Source organism: Sphaeramia orbicularis, chromosome 14 (assembly GCF_902148855.1).
Source record: "Sphaeramia orbicularis chromosome 14, fSphaOr1.1, whole genome shotgun sequence".
Lineage (NCBI taxonomy): Eukaryota > Metazoa > Chordata > Actinopteri > Kurtiformes > Apogonidae > Sphaeramia > Sphaeramia orbicularis.
The window spans coordinates 51,276,428-51,296,881 of record NC_043970.1 but is presented as its reverse complement, the minus strand read 5'-3'; the positions used below and the strand labels follow the sequence as shown (position 1 = coordinate 51,296,881).

Here is a 20,454-nt window from a genome sequence, read left to right as displayed (position 1 = left end):
ATTATTCAAGGAAAAAATAAAAATAAATGGACTGTATTAAAAGTAAAAGCACATCGAGTGATAATGATGAGGTTTAATCACAGAATTTAGTCTCTATTATAATGTGAGATGATTCTAAAGATTGTTTTATGTAACTACCTTCTCTGTTGAATATATTACAATCCACACTTTAACCTTTTCATGCATAGATTATGAGAACCTTCGTTAAGTTTTGTTTTTTTTCTCCTAAGTGTTTTTATTCCTCTTTAGGCACAAAAAAAAAAAAAAAAAAAAATAATGCAATTAATTTTTATGAACTTTTTTTTCATGGAGTTACAAAAATGTCCACTCAGCTGGACACCATGCGTTTGATTTTAGAAGCAAAGAAACATGTATTTACTGATATACAGTGTGAGAACTATGAATAAAAACATTTTCAATGCTGATAATCTGATGTTTTCTCACATTTTAACATACCTGCACGAACATAATATGCAAAAAAAACCCTTTTTATTAAAAAAAAAAAAAAAAAGTTAACCCTTTCATGCACGAATTATGAGAACCTTAATCAAAATTTTTTCCTGAGTGTTTTTATTCCTCTTTAGGCATGAAAAAAACACTGTGACTGAGAACTTTCTTCTGAAAAATAAATTTAAAAAATAATAATAAAATAAAAATAATAAAAAAAAAAAAAAACATAAAAAAAATAATAATGAAAAAAAAAAAAAATTCTTATGAGCCTATTTTTCATGAAGGTGTAAAACAATGTGACTGAGAACTTTCTTCTGAAAAATAAATTTAAAAAATAATAATAAAAAAAAAATAATAATAAAAAAAAAAACATAAAAAAAATAATAGTGAAAAAAAAAAAAATTCTTATGAACCTATTTTTCATGAAGGTGTAAAAATGTCCACTCAACTGGACACCACATGTTTAATTTGTTACAAACAGAAACATGTATTTACTGATAAATTGTGTGAAAACTATGGGTAACGCTTGTGATTCTGGGGGTTTATGCTCAGGAGAGATCTACATAATGTTACCAATTCATGTCAGAAAAGATATGTAGTGTCTTAAAACTTTAATAAACATATGTGTAAAAAAAAAAACAACCAAAAAAACAAAAAACAACGAAAAGAACGACAAAATCCATGAGTATACAAGAAAACAGCTGTAGAAGAGCTGTCCACTGTAGTGACCAGTATGCATGAAAGGGTTAATTACAGTCTTATTATAATTAATTTTTTATACTCAAACGTGTTAGTGCAGATCAGGTTTATCCAGAACAGAAAAGTTACAGTAATGGTCTGAATGTCAGTGTATGGGATGGTGCATAAGCGTCCACTGTGTTGGCTGATGTGGAACTAAAACAACAAAATCCATGAAAATACAAGAGAACAGCTGGAGAAGAACTGTCCACTGGAGTGACCACTATGCACAAAAATGTTTAAAAAAAGTCACTGGCCCGATAGTTGAACTGATTTGTGTTTTCGTGTTACATAATAAAGAGAGTGGTAAATAAACGTGTATGATATTTACAACACTGTGAAAACAACCAAGCTGACGTTTTCCTAAAACTTTTGTACAGAACAGTTTTCACTTACATGTGAGAACATTTGTTTATTTTATATTATGACATATTATTGCTATTACTTATTATTACTACGATTCTTACTATTACCATTTTTATTATATAATTACTGGTGCCTCCTCAGAATTAACTGGTAAAAGACATTGATCCTCATTTTCGTGTTTTTATTCATGAAATCAGTCCTACAGTTCAGTTCAGACATGAGTTCATACCCAGTATGAATTTAACTGCATTTACTGAAACTATGAATCAACAACACATGTAATAAATAAATGAATTCTAACTCTTCACTCTGAATTATGGATCCTCCTGGTCACTGTTTAAGATACTGGCTTCTGATTACATTACTTATAATTTTAGGGCAGTTTTATATATTAATACCTAACGTGTTGACCCGTGGAGAACCACAGGTTCTCGGTCCTCTGAAACACTTCATTCCTTTACTTTCTTGGTAAATTCCACTGGTGTTTTCAGTTAACCTCTCAGCCTGCAGGTCTGATTCTGCACATGGAATTTGACACCATGGCAACGTGGTGCTATTGTTTATCTGTTGCTAGGTAACCCACTTCAATGATGATTCTTTGATTCTGGGCATAGTAACGTGATTGTAAGGTTACTTTATTCCAAAATGATTAGTATCTTCCAAAATATTGGTCCTATCAACTTACTGTTTTCATAACTGTCTTCTTTGACCAAAAATACGTAAGTATGCTAAACTGTAGTAGTCCGCTCTGTCCAGATTTTGTGTGATGCCCGAGACACACACACAAAGAGTCCACTTTCCTTTTATAATATAGGATTATAATACAGGATAACAATACTACTACTACTACTACTAATAATAATAATAATACTATTAGTACTACTACTACTACTACTACTACTACTACTAATACCACTACTATGACTACTACTACTACTACTAATACTATTACTACTAATAATAATAATAATACTATTACTACTATGACTACTACGACTACTATTACTACTACTACTACTACTATTACTATTACTACTGATACTGTTACTACTACTATTACCACTACTACTAAAAATAATAATAATAAGAATAATAATACTATTACTACTACTACTACTATTAGTACTATTACTACTACTACTACTAATACTATTACTACTACAACTACGACTACTACTACTACTACTACTACTACGACTACTACTAATACTATTACTACTACTACTACTACAACTACTACTCATACTATTATGACTACAAATACTAATACTATTACTACTACTACTACTATTACTATTATTACTACAACTACTACTAATACTATTACGACTACTACTACTACTACTACTACTACTACTGATAATAATAATAATAATAATAATAATAATAATAATAATAATAATAATAATAATAATAATAATAATAATAATAATAATAATAATAATAATAACTGTTTCAGTGGATACTCGTCAGTAAAGTACATGTACTCTAGTTATATTTGCTGTGTAATGGGCTCTGTTCACAGCCCCACTACTTCCTGAACTTCAGGAGGGTTCTTTATTTCCTGTCTTTCATTATTGGACACACTGATTAATCCAGGTGTGTCTAATTAATCAGTAGTCACAACAAGAAGTAGCAGACACACCTGGATTAATCAGTGTGTCCAATAATGAAAGACAGGAAATAAAGAACCCACAGTAGTGAGGCTGTGAACAGAGCCCATTAGGATTTACATCACATATCATAGTATTGTCAAGGATTTTATTCAGTTGCGACCCATTTTGTTTCCCAACCCTAAGTTTTTTGGAAAAGCTACTGTATATTAGATATAAATGCACATGAACACTTGAATCTGTACGACTACACCCTGGCCCTGTGGTTTTTGATCTTTTTATGTGTGAGGTAGAACACACACTTTGTCTTTTTAATTCTACTTCTGTTTTTAATGTAACTCATTTTTAGCTATTTACACTCTGTATTTATTTATTTATCTATTGTTGCTGTGGTATGACTGTTTCTGTGGAGCAGTGACCAGATTTTGAATTTTCCCTTGGGGATTAATGAAGTAAATCTATCTATCTATCTATCTATCTATCTATCTATCTATCTATCTATGGTTGATATAATCTGTTTTGTTCCATTAACTTTATATATTTAACTTTATAATATTTCTCCTAAATCTTTATGCCCTTTTCTCCAGTTTAAGAAACTCTTCAGCTTCTTAAAGTCATCCTCCCTGATCTCCCTTTAAGGATTAATAACTCGTCTTTACCAGGATCTATATGAGGAGTACATTCTTGAAAAACGTCACTAGTTTCATTAGATGTAGTGATTCTTTGTGTAATTAGTACAGACTCAGATTCACAAGGAATGAAATGAACATATGATCTGCTTCCTTTTTAACTTTTTGACTATATTATTAAATGTTAAAATGAATTGGACGGTAGGATAATAGAGCTCAGATGAAGACTAAAAAAGGAAACTTATGACAGAAAAAACAGAAGACATCCTGGTATCATAGAAACTGAACCCACCTGATTATTATTCATGATGAAACTGCTTACAGCGCTCACACAGAGACGGACAAATCTGGAAAAATAGTCACAAAATATTAAAAATATAACACAGAAATACAAAAATACTACTTTTTCGGTTTTTAGAGTAAATGTACGTGAACACAGTCAGTCCTACCTTCAAAATAAGCCTTAAAAACGTCCCAAAACTTCAATAAGAACAAGTCCGTCCGTCCTCCACTCTGTCCGTCTCTGTTATGTTCAGTCCATTCCTCCGGGTAATTAACAGCTAATGCCACACCTTCTGCTTTTTTTTTTTTCCCTTGTTCACAATCCAACCTGTTGTGTTCTGGTTTATTTATACAGCTCTTAAAATCGACAGAGGCAAACATCAGGCGTTGATACAAGTCGACAGTTTCCCATCAGTCTTAAAGATAAGGACAATAAACTGAAAATAATGGACAAACAGACTCCATCCAGCACTCACTGTCTACGAATTAAGTGGTTAATCAGGAATTCAGCTAAACATGAAATACACTGTTGTTGTGTGCATCTGTAGAGTAGAATTCAAGGTGTACAAAACTGGAAAACCAGGCCCTGTTATTGATTTCTTTCGGGTGCAAAGTGCTTTACTTATGCAACCTTATTAAACTGTGGAGAACAGTGTTTACATTTAGAACTTTCAGAGCAAAAATCAGCTGTTTTTCCACCAAATCACACAAATAAGCATTTAATTTGTATCTACCTATTAAAAAAATTTAAGTTTTCCTTGTTTGCAAAGATGTTAAATGAAAATTTCCAGTAACCAAAGCTACTTCATCTACAATGATCCCAATAAAACTCCATGCTCTGACAAACAATACCTATTAGACAATGAGAATTTACACCATAAGAACTATAAAAGAAGTTAAAAGTCAGTTTTTGTTGTATGTAATTGTACACTCTGCACTAAGAGATGCATTTGCTGCTTAATCAGTAACAAACTTAAAAAAAACAGGGTCAAGTATGTCCAACGATACAGTGAAAATGTGAGTTTGAAGGGTTGGCATGCCCCGTTAATAGGTAACCCAATGTTTAACTGTATTAACTAGCAGAAAAAAAAGAATGAAAGTCAAAGAGGAAAGAACATGATGTGCAGTTCTGAGGCATCAGTTTCATTGATGCCTTCTTAAATACTCCCACTAGTGACGTACAGGGGTGTGGGTTTATACCTACAGACTCAGAGAAACCTGAAACATGTCATTTTTTCCAGGTAAGTTTCATAATTTCATCTAGAAATGTGCAAACAGCTTTGTCTCGGGTGAAATACTTATGTAGCGTCCCTTTGCTCTTCATTGCTTTGACAGGGGTAGCTAACCTGGGTCCTTGTTAAATATGTAATCTCTTACAATATTAAAGACAAACTATGGTTCTATTTTATTTTTTATATTATTTTTAGTGAAATGTAACTTAATATACTTTTTTAAAGCATTTACCCTTTAAATGAAATCTTTTATAAACACTGTATGCACTTTAAATCTTCCATCTACAATGCAAAACACACATACAATTTATAAAAAAAAATATTCAGCTATTTACTTAGATTAATATTCAATTAACAAACCAAAAATCATTGTTTTCACAATCAAATGTTTTTTTTCAATAACCAGTAATAATAACTTAAATAATAAACTCAATTGTTCACTGTTGCAGGGCTTTACGTGGCTCGGGTATGCTGCAGCCTAAAACCAAATGGCCTCTTCACTTAACTTATGCGTTTAAGTAACAAACATGTCTAGAGAGGTAGAACAGAGACAAAAACAGAAAAGTTCATAATAATAATAATCCTACATCTTTATGTTCAATTTTTATATTGAAATGGAAATAATGAAACCATTACAGCAGATGCCTTTAACTAATACAGGATTATATGAGAATGTAACTCACTTTGAGTGTCCAAAAAAGTGCTCTAGAAATCTAATCCATTATTATTATTATGAGATGTTAACGTTAAAATGAATGAACAAAAAGGAACTCAACATTACAGAGGAAACAGCAGCATCTAGTGGACAACTCGAAAACAACAGTGCAAACTATAAACCAGGGGAGTCGAACTCACTTTATTTCAGTTTTCACATTCAGCCCAATATGATCTAAAGTAGGTCAGACCAGGAAAATAAAAGCATCATAACCTATAAATAGTGTCAACGCCAAATTTTTGTCTATGTTTTAGATTGAAAAAAGTAAAATTACATTATAGAAATGTTTACATCTGGGTGCTTCTATGAAACTGGGTACGTTTTGGAACCTGGCACTCAATTGCATTGTTTTTTTCATGCCTAATGAGGAATAAAAACACTCAAGAAAAGATCTCAAGAAAGGTTCTAATAATTCATGCATGAAAGGGTTAAAGTTGTCATCATTTATAACATTTTTATTTTACTGATCTGACCCACTTGAGTTCATATGAGTCTATATGTGACCCTGAACTAAAATTAAATGATCATCCTTGATTGCTAAATTCTTCAGTCTAATTTTTGCATTTCACAAATTCATCCCACGGCTGGTTTTGGCCCATGGACCGTATGTTTGACATCCCTGCTTTACACCAATCAGCCATAACACTGATCAGAAGAGAAGTGGTAATAATATTATTTCATTCATTTAAAATAGTACAACTACACAAATAAACCAATTAAATACTAAAGTGTCATGTATGGTAGAATCTAAAACATCTGTTATAGAACACCAAAAACACCAATTGCAGTGGTTTCATAAAAACTATTTAATCAGCGGTTTCCATTCAGAGTTAAATATCATTTCATTTTTTGCACTAAACGTTCAGATAGAGGAGTGCTTTAACACTGGAGTCATGATGTCATTAGAGTGAATTCCTGTTTTTCTGATGATTAAGGCCACGAGCTTCACATGTGTCACAGATTGGTTCTTCACAGCTACAATGTCTGAACATTTTGGAAGAGTCAGGTTGTAACCACACAGTCTAACAAAGAGTGTTTGAGGGAGGGAAAGTGTTCTGGATGACATTCCTACAACTTCTGGATAAGAATGGAAGAGGCTCCTCCGCCTCCGTTGCAGATGCCGGCCAGTCCGTACTGACCCGATTTCAGGTTGTGGACCATGTGACCCACGATGCGAGCCCCAGACATCCTACACCAAGAAGAACAAGAAGAAGGAAAGGTTAGCAGGAAGACACGATAAGGTCTTTACCCACATGATGATGGAAATATTAGTTTTTAGACTTACTGAAGGTGTTACTGGGGTTTCATTTAAGTACTGAAAATATACTATATGGACAAAAGTATGTGGACATGTTGAATTCTTGTGTTTCTTTTCTAACAGGGGTCTGGGACAGAGTCATGACACTTCCACAGACTCCTGTTGTAAAAAATGGTAGAAAATATGGACCTACTTACAGATTACGGAGGGGCCGGTAGTTCGTACACTGAGTGTAACATTGTCAGAAGACATTCATTTCTACTGCAGCTGATCTAGCTATTCCACCGCAAAGTTCATAAGATATCGTCATCTTTCAAATTATCAAGTGTATTTCCTGTTACATTTATGGTGTAATTTCTGTTTTCTTTGGTATGTGTTAACGTTTGTATAAATTTATACCTTAAACAACTGTTATGTTTGATTTTCAGCTGTAGCCCTATAGTTAGTTACCTTGACTTGTCCAGCTGTTGAGATTTAACCACTATAACCACAAATTATGGAGTTTTTCAGATAAGGAAACATTAGTCCAAATGTTATCAGTGGGTTTTATTTTAATAGTTTTGCTGAACATGGTGGTGTTTGGTGAAGTTTGTCAGCTGAGGTCATGTGCTAATTAGGAGGAGAGTTGCTGTAGAGCTGAGCTCTGCCAAAAAAAGTTCATTAAAGTTATTATTCATGAGTTAAAGAAGGAGAAACTTCTGTAACTTGACCTTTGTAATAATATCCAACTCGTCCTACAAGAATTCTGTCGAGTTTTGAGTCTGCTAATGTTGAGATTTTGATGAGTTTAGCGTCTGTGCTAACATTAACATGCTAAGTTAGCGGCTATGCTAGCCGTATTGTGTGTGTTACCAGAGCAGAGCTTGACAGACACACAGTGTTCACAGCTAACCACTGTTTTCTGCTTGGACCACAGTCCTATGATAGTAAAACTTAAAAATGGTGAATTGTCCATCTCCTTACGAGTACAGTACAATTGCAGAATGAATGAACTTGTAAAGTTAGCACCACTCATGTAAGTAGCATACCCAAGCTAACACCAACCTTTCCCCCAAAATTTAAGTTCTCAAAGTAATAAATGCACTCCTTTCAGTGGTCAACCCCACTACTCACAAGTATAACACACACAACTATACATACTGTAATGACAATGGTAGTGTGTGGTTTATTTTGACATTTACCGTGTTCACCGCTGTTTCTCACATTAAATAACATGAGAGCGCTCAGTTCATTTGGAACTGTTCAGGCTGACATGAACCACGAGATCACCAGAGCGGCGACATCAAAGTGTGTCATAACTGTCTTTATAGGGCTCTAGTCTGGGATACAAAACAACAATGACAAATGTCATAATCTATGTTATAAAAGCCAAGTGGCCTTTGTGTGTGTGCGTGTATGTGTGTCTCAGAATTCACAAAAAACCCAGAACGAGCTGACGGTTACAGTTTGGCATACTTATGTATTTTTGGTCAAGGAATAGACTAGCAAAAATGGCAAGTTGATAGGACCAATATCTTGGGAGATATTAGTAATTTTGGAATGCAATAGCCATACAATCATGTTGCTACACACAGAACGTTTTGGCGGTGACTGCTGGACAAAGGCAGTAGCGCACAGACGAACACACAACAGCATAAAAACTACCACATCTGGAACCTGTGGATCCCCACGGGTCAACGCACCAGTATAGATTTATATTGGGACAAATATCATTGCATTGGTTAGTTTAGTTTAAATTATCTTTGTTTCCAAAATGCTTCAGAGATGGGTTTTACTTAATTTCTCTCAACATTGATTTTGTTTTGGTTTTTTATCCATGATTATCTATCCTTTCAAATGTTCTACCTCTAAATTTCTAAAATGATTCTCATCCTCTGACTAAATAATTTTGTACCACAACTAACCATCTACTTTCATCACATTTCACTGAGGAAGAAAAATCTACCATTAACTAAAAGAAAATATTGATATTTTTATCTCAAATCAGCATGAACTGGACATCTTACAGCTGTAGACATGATGTGTCTCAATACTTTTGTCCATAAAAATTAATATTTCCTTAATTTTGTTCTTATTTTTTTCTAATTGCTGTGAATAACAGCCCATTTTTAACCTAAAATCCAAACAGAAGAACACTCGTCATGCTAACTGCAGGTTCTTCCAGCTGAATGTCGGAGCCTTGGCTCCAGACTTCGTCCTTACCCGATGGGGTGTCCCAGAGACACGGCTCCTCCATTGACGTTCACTTTGGTGGGGTCGATGTCCAGCATCTTGATGTTTGCCAGAACAACCACGCTGAACGCCTCGTTGATCTCCCACATGGAGATGTCGTCCTTCTTCAGCCCTGCAGCATCCAATACCTGTCGGCCACGTTAGGAAACAGGTGTTAAAGCAGTGGGAGACTTTATATAAGCCTGAACACTCCTGTCTGTGGCCAGGAGACTGTTTAATTCTACCGTATGACCAAATAATTTTAAGAACACAACAATCTTTCTGCACACATATTTATGCATTGGCAGGAGACTGCGGCACATTCAAGCACAGACCACCAGACTCTGAAACAGTTTTTATCCAGAGGCAATTAGGCAAATGAACTCTTGTTGAACTTTGAAGCCCTGGAATGCACTTTTAATTTTTTTTTTTTATCATTTTTTTAAATCAGTATTTTAGTATTTTTACCAGTATTTTATAGTATTTACTAAATGCTGTTGACAATCCAGACCTGAATACAGTGTTTCGTTTCTGTGTATTTTATATGGTGAAATGACAAATAAATTTGAATCTGATTTGTCTTTTAATTATCATATTGATAATATATTGACTAGTAGGCTTCAAGAAGTTTGTGGAAAAATGATAGTTAGAAAAAAAAATATTTTTCAACATATCATTAGCCTCACAGCGTAATTGCCTCAGTTATAATATTTTTGGCCAAATTGTGATCCCCATCTAACTTTACTCTCCAAACACTGCAGCTTCATTTTATCCAGATATCACAATTCTGCCAAAAATATGACTCAGGCAATTATGCTATGAGGCTAACAAAACGCTCCATTTAGGTCGATACACTTTTGCAAATGTAACCAACCTTTACGTCCATCTGTGTAAAACTGAGGGCCGTATGACTTAAACCATGTCAAAGCTGTGTTCTTTTTACTTGAACCTGAATGGAGCAACTGTAACACAACTTCCCCTTGGGATTAATAAAGTATTGTGACCTGTTTCCATGTACTCTGAGATTCCTGAAATCACTTCTCATACTCACCTTTGGAACAGCGTAAGCAGGAGCAATGGGGAAATCGATGGGTGCAACGGCAGCGTCTGCGAAAGCTATGAAAATAAAATATATCAAAGGTAGACTTTATTATCCCCGAAAGTCAATTCATTTTACAACCAGCAGTAAGTCAAACATAAAAAACAAAAATCCACACATAAACTAATAAAAAATTTAAAAAAATAAAATACATCAAGAGACAGAGTGTTATGTAATACTATAAAAAAAGCCAATGGAAACAGGTTTGAATGAGTTCTTCAGTCTGTTTGTCCTGCACTTGGGCAGACTGTATCTGATGGCAGCATTTTGGATTCAGCAGACTGAGGGCGTCTACTGTCTGCAGTCATCGATCGGGCCTTTTCACCCACTCTCACTCTGTAGAGGAACGAAAGCTCCTGGAGGTTTATGCCTGCGATCTTGCTGCACACCCATACAATGTGTTCCAGGTGTTTTTTATAGATACAATCATCAACATGCTGAGTTCAGAAAACACCAACAGGGTAGGGTTTCTTTATACGTTCGACAGAAGAGAGGAAGGGTTGAGGTTTTACTGGACAAATTTACCAAAACAACACAAATTAGCAAAGGCACCATCCAGAAAAGATGCCAAAAGGAGTGGAGAGTTTTTTCAGGTGATGTACAAAAACTCACAAAAATTATGAACACAAACAGAGCCAATTTATTTCGATAATGACCAGCGTAAACTAATACTGAGTTAGATTAAATATAGATACACCTGATTACTCAAATGTGTTAAAATATGCTTTTTGAAATAATGTTGCAATCACCAGTAAATTGACGGTGACAAAAATGAATAAATCACGCTATGCAACTCATTTTTAATACTTCTACTTTTGTATTACAATCACAAGAGATAACTCAAATAATAATAAATGTGTGTCTTACAGACGACTCTGGCCAGTGGAGTGACGTTGAGTCTCTTTGCAGCGTCGGCCGTCATTAAAACCAGAGCAGCAGCTCCGTCATTCAGTGTGCTGGCGTTGGCTGCTGTTACTGTGCCTGAAACATAAGTGACTGATTAGGTTTAAAAAAAAAAAAAAAAAAAAAAAAAAAAAAGCATTTTCTGACTAAAAGTGTTTGTTAAGTAGGAGTCAGACAAGAACATGTGAACAAAGGAGGAAATTCACTTGACTGAGGAGGACAAATTAAAAATATTGAACAATGAGCCATGTAAAATACAGGGTGCTTGCCCTTTATCCAAATAAAAATTCCACACTTAAAAATTCCACACTCCACAAACTCTTATTTTTTTTCCCCAAGACCTTGACTTTATGTACTTTTACACTTGCGTGCCTACTTTTTTGGTTGACGTTGTACCTGTTGTGTGTAGTAGAAAAGTTACATCTTTGACAGAAATGTTTTCAAAATATATGATATTCACAAAAGTGCATGGATATCACACAAACATGTGTCACTACAATCATTCCAGTACCGACTGGTTAGCCAAAACATATAAAGTTTTTTTATATGCTTTCCTCACGTACTTCTTATCTTACAAGATTATGTGCCTTTGATCATACTCTACAATTCAACTATGAGAGAAACTTTTTTCCATATTTTAAGACTTTCACACAAATTCCAGACTTTAAGGCCTGGAAAACAGCATTTCAAAATTCCATACTTTGTAAGACTTTCAAGACCTGTGTAAGCACCCTGAAACTATGGGCTTATGGAAGATCACATTTAAAACTCTATATAAAAGTTATAAATGTGTGTAAACTGTAACAGACTGTCGCTTAATGTTTCACTGAACCTTGTGAAACTGGTATCCGGAGATTTATGATGTGGACTAAATACCGTTCTCTTTCTGGAACACCGCCCTCAGTTTGGGGACTTTGCTGAAGTCGACGCGCCGCCACTCCTCATCCTCAGACACAACTAAGTCAGGTTTTCCTAAAAAACAACAAAAATACGTCAGCATTAACGGCTGTCAATTATTTATTGACATTAGCATTTGAGTCCATGTCCCTGTACCTCTTTGGGGAATGCTAACAGGTACGATCTCCTTGGCCAGGACTCCGGACTCGAACGCTGCTTTGCTGCGACTGTACGATCCGATGGCGTAGGCGTCCTGCTCCTCTCTGGTGATGCTGCAGTTCTTGGCTGTGTTTTCTGCACAGTTGCCCTGTTTAAGGCAGATGAGAAAATTAAACATACATGAAATATTTAGCTGAGAAACGGACCATGGATATTAAACACAAAAAAAATCAGTTTACTCAGACTTGGCTTTATTGTCATTCAATCATTAGACATGATCAGAACGAAATACAGTTACCCAGGTCTCAATGTATGAAATAGGACAAAATAATGAAGAAAATAGAAAAAAGCTAAATACAGTAGAATAGAATGAAAACTACTATTAAAAAAATCCACTAAAATATTAAATAAAACTCTGAATATGTACCATATTTACTCATTTGAGTTCCATATTTCCACAGTTCTCTCATGTTCATATACTGTACATTGTGTAGTCTATCTGAGTGTTACCATGTGGAACTTGTTGTAGACGTCAGTCAGTCCATCCTTGACGATCAGGTCTTCCATCCTCACTCCTCCATAAGATGGAGTTTCTCTGGCCATTACATAGGGTACGTTGGACATGCTCTCCATGCCGCCCGCCACCATGACGTCCTAAACAGCAGACACAGATACATCACATACACAGAATAGAATAGAATAGAACAGAATAGAATAGACTATATTATCATTGTGTGTACAATGAAATTAGGAGCGCTACTCCAGTCAGTTTAACAATATTAAAAAAAAAACACTTCAGAAAAGAAAAATAGAGCGAATGTGAAATTGAAACTGTAAAAATAAGATCAGAAAATAGAATACACAATTTTACAAAAGTATGAAAAGCTAAATCCAGCATATTTACACAAAGTAATGTTTTTATTTGTACTCAGTGTTCATTAATATGCACTGTCCTCATCAAATAAACAAATAAAGAAAGAATAGAGCCAAGTAGAATAACAAAAAAAAACAGACAAAATATGAATAGATACAATATTAACAGTATGTATATCTATGACACAGTCACACTGAGATAAATTTTTACCCTCTAGAGTTTTTATTACCAGGCTATAAAATGTCTGTGAACTGACATAAGGTCATCTGTAGTTTACAGTAATACTGAGTAATTAGGGCAGCTGTCTCAGGAAAGACCAGTACCAGACCTAAGACGACATGTGTGACGAGTGATGTAGTGAGATGTTCAAGAGTTTTTAGTGAAAACAGCCTGTTTCTTTGGCACAGCAGAGGCTTCAACAGCCTGGTCAGGGATCAGATTATCCACATATTTACATAACAGATTTCACAGAGGAAAAGGGACTGCTCTGAATATTATGTCATTTTTTAAGAGGACCCAGAGGTCGTGTTTCTTAGCAGCCTGTGTACAATGATGACGTTACCTGGTGTCCACACATCAGACTCTGAGCTGCCATCATGATGGACTTCATCCCAGAGGCACAGACTTTGTTAATAGTTGTTGCTGGAGTGCCGAGAGTCAAGCCTGAGAGAAAAAGACAAAACTAAATCAACATAACAGAAATATAACATCTGGAGAAGCACATGTTATACCCATATTATTAAAAAGAAATAAGATGTTCCCAAGTGAGAAGATTTACATCCAGGTCAGTTGTTTATAATCTGATATTTAACCCTTAGATGCATACAGCTGCAAGAAAAAGTATGTGAACCCTTTGGAAATTTCCTACAATTCTGTATAAATTGGTCATAAAATGTGATCTGATCTTCACCTCAATCACAAGAATAGACAAACACAGTCTGCTTAAACTAACACGTCACAAACAGTTATAAGTTTTCGTGTTTTTACTGAACACAACATATAAACATTCACAGTAAAGGGTGGAAAAAGTATGTGAACCCCTGGGCTAATGACTTCAACAATAGCTAATCAGAGTCAGGAATCAGCCTACCTGGAGTCCAATAAATGAGACGAGATTGGAGATGTTGGTTAAAGCTGTCCTGTCCTGTTCTATAAAAAACACACACCAGTTTTGAATTTGCTATTCTCAAGAAGCACTGCCTGATGTGAACCATGCTTCGCACAAAAGAGCTCTCAGAAGACCTACCATTAAGAACTGTTGGCTTGTATAAAGCTGGAAAGGGTTACAAAAGTACCTCTAAAAGCCTTAATGTTCGTCAGTCCACAGTAAGACAAACTGTCTATGTCAAGGCCCGCTCGTGGAGCCTCGACAAAACAAAAACTCTGGAGGATGCCGGCAAACAAATACTGTAATTTCCAGTCTGTAAGCTGCTACTTTTTTCCACACGCTGTGAACCTGCGGCTCAAAAATGATGCGGCTAATTTATATTTTCCAGGCTAATGATCGATCCGGCTGTCGAAGAAGGAAATAGAGCTGCTGCACGTAAGCTTGGCATCAATGAACTGATGGTGAGATGTTGGAGATGGGGTGAGGGCGACTTATAGTCAGGTGTGGCTTATAGTCCGGAAGGTACGGTAGAATTTATTAAGTAACTGGTGCAATAATTAAGACACAATAATAAAGTAAATCCTATATGTAATCAGCATCATTAATAGTGTAGTGTATGCCTGGGTGTGTGAATGTGATGGATGCATAAAAAAAAAGTGAGCACACAAAAGAGAAGGCGGTGCTGGTGGAACTAATAAAGTTCATAGGAGGACACCACGGAGGAAGCCGCTACTGTCCAAAAAAAACCACTACTGCAAGTCTGAAGTTTGCAAAAGAGGACCTGGATATTCCGTGGCACTACTGGCAAAATATTCTGTGGACACATGAAACCAAAGTTGAGTTTGGAAGAACACACAAGGTTATGTGTGGAGAAAAACAAGGCACAGCACACCAACATGAAAACCTCATCCCAACTGTGCAGTATGGTGGAGGGGGCATCATGGTTGGAGTGTGCTTTGCTGCCTCACGGCCTGGACAGATTTCCATCACTGACGACAAAATGAATTCCTGAGTTTATCAGGACATTTTGCAGGAGAACTTAAGGTCATCTGTCAGCCAGCTGAAGCTCAACAGAGGATTGGAGACGCAACAGGACAACGACCCAAAGCACAAAACTAAATCAACAACAGAATGTCTTCAACAGAAGAAAATCCACTTTCTGGAGCGGCCCAGTCAGAGTCCTGACCTCAACCCGACTGAGATGCTGTGGCATGACCTAAAGACAGAGATTCACACCAGACATCCCAAGAACACTGCTGAACTGAAAGTTTTGTAAAAAGGAATGGTCCAAAATTCCTCCTGACCGTTGTGCAGGTCAGATCTTCAACTACAGGAAATGTTTGGTTGCGGTTATTGCTGCCAAAGGAGGGTCGACCCGTTATTAAATCCAAGGCTTCACATACTTTTTCCACCTTGTACAGTGAACGTTTACATGTTGTGTTCAATAAAACCATGAAAACATAACTGTTTGTGAGGCATTAGTTTAAGCAGACTGTGTTCGTCCATTCTTGTGACTTAGATAAAGATCAGATCACATTTTATGATCCATTTATGCAGAAATGTAGGTAATTCCAAAGGGTTCACATACTTTTTCTTGCAACTGTAAGTGGGTAAAAAATGACCCAGTGAAGCTGTTCTCTTGCAATATCTTTGTAATGAAAGGTTGTTGTTATTTTTTACTCCAGGTATTCCTTACAAACATGTTACTGACATCAAGCTACTTCAACGTCCTTTTATAGATTTTTTGAAACTGTAATCTTTGTATTAATTGCCAAGCTTTCATAGGTGGGTAAAAAATGACCCATGTTCATTTTCAGTGTAATTTCATCTGAACCTTTGAATCATTCTACATCAGTTTATTTATTCTACAGCAAGATCAACCCCACCCACCCACTACATGGATGTTGACATTGTTCTATTGCCATTATATACTGTCTATCATATACTATAGATACACACTTTGCTTTTCAAATTTTCCAAATATATTTAAAAACCAAAAATTTGAGTCGTTAAAAATTAAAAACAAAAAATATTTCAAACATGAAATCATTCTATTGTGGACCAAAATATAAAATGCAAATGATTATTTTTAACATGGCAAAAGTGTCATAAAAACCCAACAATTTTAACACAGGTAATTTTTGACCCATTTATGCAAAAGTGGAGGGTCCAAACACTCATGCATCCAAGTGTTAAGTAGGTGTTTTTGTAGCATCTGGGCTGTAGTATGTGGTTCATTGGAGTATTTTTCATGTGCTGAACATGTGGCCTGACCTGCTCCGAGCAGGGCTTGTCTTGTGGGGGCCTGTCCTTCTCCGGCCTGGAGAACATTACCCATGTAGACTTCCTTCACATCTTCAGGAGTGATTCCTATACACAAGAAAAAAGAAAAAAGAAAAACTACGGCTGAAACTACCAAACGTTCTCATTAGCAAGTGTTAGCGGTTAATTATTCAAGTAATTATTTTTAAAATGTCCAGTGTCTTTTAAAAAAAAAAAAAAAAAAAAAAAAGTCAAATTGTCCCAAAGAAGATGAAACAAACACAATCATAGTTGCTGATTGTTTTTTTCTTTTATCAATTAATCCACTGATTTTTATTTCTTCAAATCTCTAACATACACAGTCGTTTGCTTCTTAAGATGTCGTTATCAAACCAGGTCCAAAAAAATGCAGTTGCAGAACATCTACAAAAAGTAGAAAATAAGAAAATTTAAAGAAGTCATGTCTTCATTTTTAAAGCTGCTAAACCTCTCCAATCTGGCTCAAATTAACATCATCAAAATATTTTATTAGCAGCTGCCTGATTTGAGGCCATTCATGGTTTGACTGAAGTTTAAATAAGATAAAAAAACCTGTGGATCTCCATCTGAAGTGAACCTACCTGCCTGCTCTATGGCTCCTTTTATAGCGATAGTTCCCAGTTTGGTGGCTGGTACCGCTGCCAGGCTGCCTTTGAAGGAGCCCATCGGAGTACGGGCTGCGCTGACGATGACGACTTCCTAAAACCGTTAAAAATCCGGATGAAATAGGAGGTAGACCAAACACTGCATTTGTGGTTGAGGTCACTGTACTTACATTGAGCGAGGGCCGAGTTGTGTAGGTTCTTGACAGGTGAGCCTGAAATGGAAAGAGTATTTAATATTTAACAAAATAATTTTTTTTGCAGGTTTCCACAGACTAAATCCAAGATTTTTTATATCTTTAAGACCATTTTGTGTGCAGTTGACAGTCCAGTTGTACAGGAGGTGTTTGCTAGTTGCTTTTTCTTCAGTTTCATGCACTTCTATTTCCTTATGGCTCCTTTCCCTTTATTTCCTAATTTGAAGGTGATATTGGACACTTATTTTTTTCCAACTAAACACTCTCCGTCAACAACAGTCATTTTTGTCCTGTCAATATCATATCTGATTTTAGAATTTAGGAGTTGCACGGATCTCTAAATATAAAGCTTCAGATATAATTGCAAGGTCTTGTGTAATTTTCTGTAAAAATTCAATATAAAAACCCTTCAACATGACATAATTCGGGACATTATGTTCTTGGAATATTGATTGTCTCTGTATTGTTTTCCAATACAAAACTGGCTGAAAACGTAAGAATGATCATCGTTTCTGTCCAATTTAAAGGGTAGTTTTAGTGGTTATTCATGGTCTTCGATTTTTCAGAAATCTAGATGTAGAAGATTAAAACTGATCAAAAGGCTGAAGTGTTTGTTCAGTGTCAAAATGTACTCCTGCATATTTTAATGTTGCAACAGAAAAGAAATAAATCCTAAAGATTAAAAAAATTATGGTGATTCTCACGAAATAAATCATCATGTTAATCATAGCAACTGATATCCAAGGAAAATCACTTCATAGCACCCCGTTTAAACATTAGATGCTTGTCATTCATATGTTAAAGGTTTTAAGAAAAACTGGTTTATATTTTCATCAGTTTAAGTAAGCAAACTTTATATGTGTATATTTGCCTCGCATTGCACACAAGGAAACTAATAAGGAAATGAATAAGTGATATAAATGAGAAGAGAAGTAAAAGGTTGAAGGAATTAAACAGTATTATCCTGAGGATTTGAGGGGGCTTAAGTTCTGTCTATTTTCAGAATACTTAAGTAAATGTATGCACATCCTACCACATGAGAACTATTATGTTTTACAACACAAGACGGATCATTCTGGACCATTGTCATCACATATTCCTTAAGCAACAAAAAAGATGGACAAAAGACGGACAGCCCACTACTTTGATTTATAACTTTTGAACCAGACAAGTTTAAGGCAAATACTACACATAATTGGAAAGGTCTAAATGCCATCTTAAACATACTCAAAGGGCAAAATTTAGTTTCAAAAAATATTTTTAAATGAAAAATATCAAAAACTGCTGTGTCATGGATGAACAAAAACTTAACGTCTATTTTTTGCAAGAATTACAAAGTTCTCAAAAGTGAAGTTCCTATGACATTTTGATCCTAAAATGTTTTCAGTGTAAACCTTAAACCCTCTATTTTACAACCTAATAATTGGTTGGAGGAAAAAAATATTTTATCATACCTAAATCACAAAAGTTTTGACAAACGGCAGCGTCACGGATGGACAACAAAAGTAAATATCAAATTAAACACATTTTATTTCAATTATCAACATCATATACTTTTTTTTTTATACAGTATTTACAACAACTTATACAACTAATATTAACATTATATTCAAATGTATTTTGCATAGATATATGCATTTATCAATTTTAAACACTGTGTGTTTAGAATATGACATAAATAATATAATAGTCAAATATCAATGTATTTGGAATTAATGTAGTTTATTTATGAAAGTTTATAAAATGAACCCAGAATGACGGCACAAAACTGTCACTTTCCAAACGTTCACACTCACAAAACCCCTCAAAAATAATTTTCACAAATTTTTTCTCATTTCAAAATACATTTTCCTGAAAATATAAGTACTTACATACCTAAAAATATATGTTTTGGTGTAGATTATAGTAATTAATTTTTTGACCAGATGTTAACCTTCCCCTGACTTCGACCAGTTTTAGAAGCTACAGATAATGTGTTTCTCCAGCTGAGTAATCAAAAATATTGTTTTAGAGAAAAAACAAATTGACCCTGATGTTCAACTTTGGCTTGGCCAGGCCCTTTGATTTGTTGAATTAGATGCTGCTTAAACTGTCTTACGAGCCTCATGAAGGTGGAGAAAAGCCTGGAATGAATGAATAGTTAGTCTTACGAGAATATTTTTCTGTCATTCTCCAAACATACGAGTCTTTCCAAATAAACCTGATGCTAATACAGTTAGCTTTAAACAGTAAGCTAGAGTAAAAGTCACACAACTTATTTAACATAAGCCATCTCCAGTTGACTTAGCTTAAATGCTACAGAGCTAAATGCTGTTATACAACCTGTACAACTAAACCCACAGTCCTTATTGGGTTAAATGTTGTCATTTACTGGAGTTGTTAGCTTAACTATGGCTTGTTTTGTGGGTGTTTTCTTACAGTGTTTGTAAGTTTATCCCCTTGAAGAAACGCTGATACAACAGCTGCAGCCTGGGACACTTGGAACGGTTATCAGGTGTTTTCATGGAGTTAAAATCTTCAAGGACGACCCGCAGTTACACACACAGGTTTAGCCGAGCAGCGTGCAACTTCCCCGGGCCTTGTGTTTACACTCAGCCCGTCCACTGAAATGCGTCTACAGCGGCTCTGACACGCTGGGTAATAATAAAAGGGATGGTTTTCTGCTTCCAGACTTACCAGGCGTTTGCAGACGTGGGCGCGCATGGTCAAAAGTCCACTGGATGACATGTCGGACCGACACCGAGAAGCAGGTCTGGAACCGCTTCACCTTCAGCTGCGGAGTAGGAATAAAGACAGCAGCCAATCACAGCGAGGGGTGTG

At 35.4% G+C, this 20,454-nt stretch overlaps 2 protein-coding genes across 2 annotated transcripts in view; both read right to left on the bottom strand.

Annotated features, from left to right (window-relative positions):
• The window catches only part of tmprss2 (transmembrane serine protease 2), a 31,803-nt gene extending 27,472 nt beyond the window's left edge, over positions 1-4,331 (bottom strand). Inside the window, exons 1-2 of the mRNA XM_030153390.1 lie at positions 4,246-4,331; positions 4,089-4,143 (exon numbers count right to left, since the gene is read on the bottom strand). Of these exons, the coding sequence (XP_030009250.1) occupies positions 4,089-4,103 (15 nt within the window). The 5' untranslated portion in view covers positions 4,104-4,143; positions 4,246-4,331. The remainder of the gene's footprint in view (positions 1-4,088; positions 4,144-4,245) is intronic.
• A 2,476-nt stretch (positions 4,332-6,807) lies between these two features.
• acat1 (acetyl-CoA acetyltransferase 1) lies at positions 6,808-20,436 on the bottom strand. The gene is made up of 12 exons (XM_030153393.1): positions 20,311-20,436; positions 17,611-17,652; positions 17,417-17,534; positions 16,809-16,904; positions 13,989-14,089; positions 13,063-13,206; positions 12,550-12,700; positions 12,373-12,468; positions 11,461-11,574; positions 10,546-10,610; positions 9,486-9,643; positions 6,808-7,214 (listed from the first exon to the last, which is right to left on the bottom strand). Exons 1-12 carry the CDS (start codon positions 20,359-20,361, stop codon positions 7,094-7,096), a joined length of 1,257 nt encoding a protein of 418 aa, XP_030009253.1. The 5' UTR covers positions 20,362-20,436; the 3' UTR covers positions 6,808-7,093.
• Positions 20,437-20,454: the final 18 nt, after the last annotated feature.